General features: G+C 38.3%; 1 protein-coding gene across 1 annotated transcript in view; it reads right to left on the bottom strand.

The window, feature by feature from the left end:
- Positions 1–262: 262 nt before the first annotated feature.
- Positions 263–6,000, bottom strand: part of CFAP61 (cilia and flagella associated protein 61) — a gene marked incomplete at both ends in the record, with an annotated part of 286,170 nt that continues 280,432 nt past the window's right edge. Inside the window, one exon of the mRNA XM_080814415.1 lies at positions 263–463. Within this exon, the coding sequence (XP_080670541.1) occupies positions 263–463 (201 nt within the window). The remainder of the gene's footprint in view (positions 464–6,000) is intronic.

The following is a 6,000-nucleotide window of genomic DNA, read 5'->3' as shown; positions in this document are numbered from 1 at the left end:
TTTTATTGCTGAAATAGATTATTCTGCACCGAACTAGCCTGGTGTTCAAAAGCATCTCCCTGCCCCAGAATAGAGACCCACGGCCTTGCGCCACCTACTGGAACGATAGAAAACTACAAGCGCTTGTGGAGGTGGAAAAAGAAGTCACAAAACCACGGTGGTGCTTGGTTGTCAAGCCAGGCTTCAGAGAGGTTTCCTCTTTACACCGAGCACTTCCCCGAACTCCACGTGGGAACACAACAAAGTGGAGACGTGGCCACAACTAAATGATGCCTGGCCACGCGTACATGGGCAGGTGGTAGTGGTTATAGTGCAGGTAGTCAAGAATGCTCTTCTCCACCAATGACTTGTAGATGGTTTCCTGGTAGACTCTTTTGAGATAATTCCGGGGCTTCTCCTTCAGGTTAATTTCCTCATCTTCTATTTGCCGGGCTAACTGTTCTATGGAGGGAAGGTCTTCCTCCTGGAAAACACAGGAGGAGGCCAGATAACAGAAATTACTTGGACAATAAGAGGGCAGTTTCACTAAAATGAAAAAAAGCACTCACCTTCCCAAGGACGGTCTTCCCCACCACCCCCCCAGGTTTCTAAATTTTTTATTTTAAATTGTGGCAAAATACACATAAGATTTACCGCTTTAACCCTTTAAAAAATAATATAAAGGTTAATTTATTTAAATAGTAATCCAGGACACATATATAAGAAAGTCATCCAATTACGAAGAAAGCAGAATTGTGCCATGTAATCCTACTTTCTGTCTGTGAATCTACTACTCTGGGTACTTCATGTCAGTGGGATCAAACAGCATTTGTCTTCTTCTGACTGGCTATTTTACTTGGCATAATGTTCTCAAGGTTTAGCAAGAATAGTAATGTCAAGTTCTTAATATTCAGATAAAAATTATCTATAGATCACACTTGTTTTAAAAACAAGAAAGGAAGTGATTAAACATTTTTACATGAAAACTTCTAGAAGTTTCATGTGGTTACAGTTCTCTCAAGAAATAGGATTTAAAAGCCCTACAATTCAGGGCTCCTGGGTGGCTCAGTAGGTTAAGCCTCTGCCTTCGGCTCAGATCATGATCTCAGGGTCCTGGGATGGGGCTCTCTGCTCAGTGGGGTGCCTGCTTCCCCCTCTCTCTCTGCCTGCCTCCGTGTCTACTTGTGATCTCTTTCTCTGTGTGTCAAATAAATAAATAAAATCTTAAAAAAACCCCTTAAATTCTTAGTCAAGTCAAATTTCATTGACATCTTTAAAGATAAGGCTCAGCAAGAATAGTTATTTAAAGTTGAGATATGCTATGCTTATCTGTAATATAGTAGGTGTTTTCCCGACATTTTATTATAAAAATATTCAAACAGAGGCATGTTGACTGAATTGTACACTTAGCACCACTGCACACACACCACTGGATTCCACAGCTAACATTGTACCCTATTTGCTTCATCGTACACCTGCCCATTGATAAGAGGTTATGCACGTCACCAAGCTTTGAGCTGTGTGCGTTTTGAACGCCACAGGAATTCCAAATTACCCCAACAGAAGAGTCACAGGGACTTTGATGGTATGTTTGCTTGAACTTCCAATAATTTTTCTTTTGAACAAGAAAAAAGTACATGACTTGCAGAGTTCTAATGGATACTAATTTTTTAATAGTAAGAATTTTATAGATAGGAAAATAGGTTCAAAAGATATGGAAGCAAAACAGTTATCATTGGATTATTTAAGTGAGACCCTACAAGGGGTTGGAGATTACACACACTTCACCTGGAAGAACAGTCAGTGGGGCTCAGAAGACTTCAAATTTGTATCAGCTCAGCAAAACAGTGACAGAGAAAAAGGCACCCGATGCCCAGGACTTAATATTAGGGGGGCTGAAACATTTGAGGGCTGCCAGAATGACCCCAAGCATAATTCATGATCCACATGATTCCTTAGTTTTTCAGAGAATTGTATCAAGCAAATATGACTTTACAAAAATTATAGAAGATTTGGGTCTCATGGTATATGGTGCTTTTCTGACCATGGGGTAAATCCTATAAAATTACAAAATGGAACTTTTATCTAAGGCAAATACTGCTCTAAATTGTGGACAGATTTTCTGTGCATTTGTCTTTCATAGTGTGTCCTCTCTGTGTGACCGTCTCCCCCTTATGTGACCGTCTCCCCCTCAGTGAGACCATCTCCCCTCTTCAGTATGATTATTTCTTGTCAACACTTGTTATTTCCTTTTTTTTTTAACAATAACCATCTTAGTGGGTGTGAAGTGGTAACTCACTGTAGTTCTGATTTGCATTTCCTTAATGATTAATGATATAAATCTTTCCATGTAAATGGTTTTACTTCTGGATTATCCATTTTATTCCATTGACCTATGTATCTGTCCTTATGTAAGTACCATGCTGTCCTGGTTACTGCTGAATTATAGTAAGTTTTCAAATTGCAAAGTGTAAGCCCTTCAGCTTTTTTTTATTCCCAAGATTGTTTTGTTTATTTGGAGTCTGTTGTATTTCCTCTGAATTTTTCCATTTCTGCAAAAGATATCATTGGGACATTGAAGGATTGCATTAAACGTGTACATTGCTTTGGGGAGTGTGGCCATTTTAACTATATTAAGTCTCCAATTCATGAACACAAATGTCTTTCCATTTATTTAGTTCTGCTTTAATTTCTTTCAGAAATGTTTTTGAGGGGTGCCTGGGTGGCTCAGTGGGTTAAAGCCTCTGCCTTCAGCTCAGGTCAAGATCCCAGGGTCGTGGGATTGAGCCCCACATCAGGCTCTCTGCTCAGCCAGGGAGCCTGCTTCCTCCTCTCTCTCTGCCTGCCTCTCTGCCTACTTGTGATCTTTGTCTGTCAAAAAACAAAAAAACAAAACCTAAAAAAAAAAAAAAGAAAAAGAAATGTTTTTGAGGTTTTCAGTGTACAAATCTTACACCTCCTGTTTAAATTTATCCCCAAGTATTTTATTCTTTTTGATGCTATCGTACATAGAATTGTCTTCTTAATTCCACTCTTGGATTATTCATTGCTACTGTAGACAACTGATGATTGTGGGTTGGTATTGTATCCTGTAGCTTTATTGAATTCATTTATTAGCTGTAGTATTTTGTGGATTCTTTCAGATTTTCTACATATGAGATCATGGCATCTCAGAATATGGTTTTACTTCTTCCTTTCCAATGTGGATGTCTTTTGATTCTTTTTCCTGCCTAATTGCTCTGGCTAGAATTTCCAGTACAAAGTTAAATGTAAATGGTCGAAGCAGGCATTCTTGTCTTGTCCCAGACCCCAGAGCTAAAGTTTTCAGTCTTTCACTGAGTGTGGTTTTAGCTGTAGGTTTTTCATAAATACCTTTTATCAGGTTGAAGCAGTTCTCTTTTATTCCTAGGGGTGTGTGCGTGTGTGTGTGTTTTACCATGAAAGAATGTTTGATTTAGTCAAATGTTTTTTCTGTATCAATGGAGATAACAGCATTTTTTTTTTCTCTCCTCATTCTATTACTGTGGTGTATTACACTGATTGATTTTTATATGGTGACCCACTCTTACATTCTTGGGGTAAATCTCATTTGCCCATGGTGTATAATCCTTTTGATATACTGCTGGATTTAGTTGGCTAGTATTCTGTTGAAGATTTTTGGGTCTAAATTCATAAGGGATATTGGTCTGTAGTTCTCTTTCCCTTTGATGTCTTTGGCTTTGGTATCAGGATAATGCTGGCCTCAAAGAATGGGCTGGAAAGTATTCCTTTCCCTTTTTTTTTTTTTTTTTTGAGATGTTAGGCAAGGATTACTGTTAATTCTTTAAATGTTTGGTAGAATTTGCCAGCAAAGCACCTGATCTTGAACTTTTTTTTTTTTTTTTTTTTGGTCATGAGGTTTTTGATTGAGTCAATACCTTTACTTACGATAGGTCTGTTGAGATTTTAAAAATTTCTTTGCATCAGTTTTGTGGTTTGTATGTTCCTAGAAATTTGTCCATTTCATCCAGGTTATTCAGTTGCTTGGCATATAATTGTTCATAGCATTCTCTTATAATCCTTTGTTATTTCTGTAAGATCAGTGGAAATGTTCCCACTTTCCTTTCTTCTTCTTTCTCTTTAAGAGAGGGAGAGGGAGAATCTTAAGCAGGCTCCATGCCCAGTGTGGAGCACAACTTGGGACTTGCTCTCACAACCCTGGGATCATGACCTGAGCTGAAATCAAGAATGAGACACTTAACTGACTGAGCCACCCAGGCACCCCTTCCACTTTGATTTCTGATTTTAATAATTGGAGTCTTTATCCTTAGTCTAGCTAAAGGTTTGTTAATTTTGTTGATCTTTTCAAAGAACTATCTTTTGATTTCACTCATTTTCTCTGTTGGTTTTCTACTCCCTATTTCACTTATCTATACTCTAATTTTTATAATTCCCTTCTTTCTGCTAGCATGGGGTTTAGTCTGGTCCCTTAAGGTATAAAATTCAGTTAGTGATTTGAGATATTTCCTTTTTTACAACTCCAGGTATTTATAACTACAAATTTCCCTCTGAAAATGGCTTTAGCTGTATACCATTAGTTTTGGTACGCTGTGATTTTGTTTTCATTTGTTTCTAAGTATTTCTTTTTTTAAAAAAGATTAATTTATTTATTTGACAAAGAGAGAGAGATCGAAACTAGGCAGAGAGGCAGGCAGAGGGGAGGGGGAAGCAGGCTCTCTGCTGAGCAGAGAGCCCAATGCGGGGCTCGATCGCAGGACCCTGAGATCATGACCTGAGCCAAAGGTAGAAGCTTAACCCGCTGAGCCACCCAGGTGCCCTGTTTCTAAGTATTTCTAATATCTCATTGATTTCTTCTTTAAAATCAAAGAAGTTGCTTAAGAGTCTGTGTTTAATTTCCACAATTTTGTGAAATTATTTCCTTCTGTTTTTGATTTCCAGTTTTATTCCATTGCAGTTGGAGAATATACTTTGTATGATTTAAGTCTTTTAAAATTTATTGACACTTGTTTTGTGGCCCAACATATGGCCTGTCTTGGGGAATGCTCCATGTATGCTTAAGAACAATGTGCATTCTGCTGTTGTTGAGTAAAGTGTTTTGTGTGTATCTGTTAGGTCTATTTGGTTTATAGTGTTGTCTAAGTGTCCTATTTTCTTATTGATCTTCTATCTGGTTGTTCTGTCCATTATTGAAAGTGAGATATGGAATTCCCCAGCCCTTAATTTAGAACCACTTCTTCCTTGATTCCTATCAACAGTTCTCTCTCTCCATATATATATATATGGATTTTGTTGTTAGGTGCATATATTTTTATAATTTTTTCTGTAATTGTTATCTTTTTGAGGAATGATCTTGACTATACAAAATTTCACGTTGGTCAGTGATTCTTTGGCTTAAGCCACTGCTAAAAGCAGTCCTAGTGGGTTTATAATCTGTTCCTCTTTACTTCCATGAAAGGACTTGTGAAGTCTTACAATGAGCTTGTTTTTAAAATAAATGATACATAGGTTTGAGATGGCTTAAAATAACAGTCAAAGATAATAGTCTTTTACTCCCTTTTCCTCATGTAGAGGGAGAGCTATAGGATATCATAGTTGATGGGACTGGACTCCTGTACTTTCCTAAAGCCAAACTAGAAAGTGAAATGAAGTGGGTCACTTTCATCTCAATATTTGAGAATAAGAATTACCATCATTCTTTAGTGAAGGCTAGCTCTTTCTTTTCCTATTGCCAGGCTCTTTTTTTTTTTTTTTAAAGATTATTTATTTATTTATTTGACAGACAGAGATCACAAGTAGGCAGAGAGGCAGGCAGAGAGAGAGGAAGGGAAGCAGACTCCCCGCAGAGCAGAGAGCCCGATGCAGGGCTTGATACCAGGACCCCAGGACCATGACCCGAGCCAAAGGCAGAAGCCCAACCCCCTGAGCCACCCAGGTGCCCCCTATTGCAAGACTCTTAAATGAACTCCTGCATGTCTGCCTATCTGAGCCCTCTTTCCACTGCCAGCCGGTCTCCACTGCCAT

This window comes from Martes martes, assembly GCF_963455335.1.
Source record: "Martes martes genome assembly, chromosome: 9".
In the NCBI taxonomy this organism is placed as follows: Eukaryota; Metazoa; Chordata; class Mammalia; order Carnivora; family Mustelidae; genus Martes; species Martes martes.
Note: the sequence above shows the minus strand (reverse complement) of the source record. Positions and strands in the feature narration are given on the sequence as shown.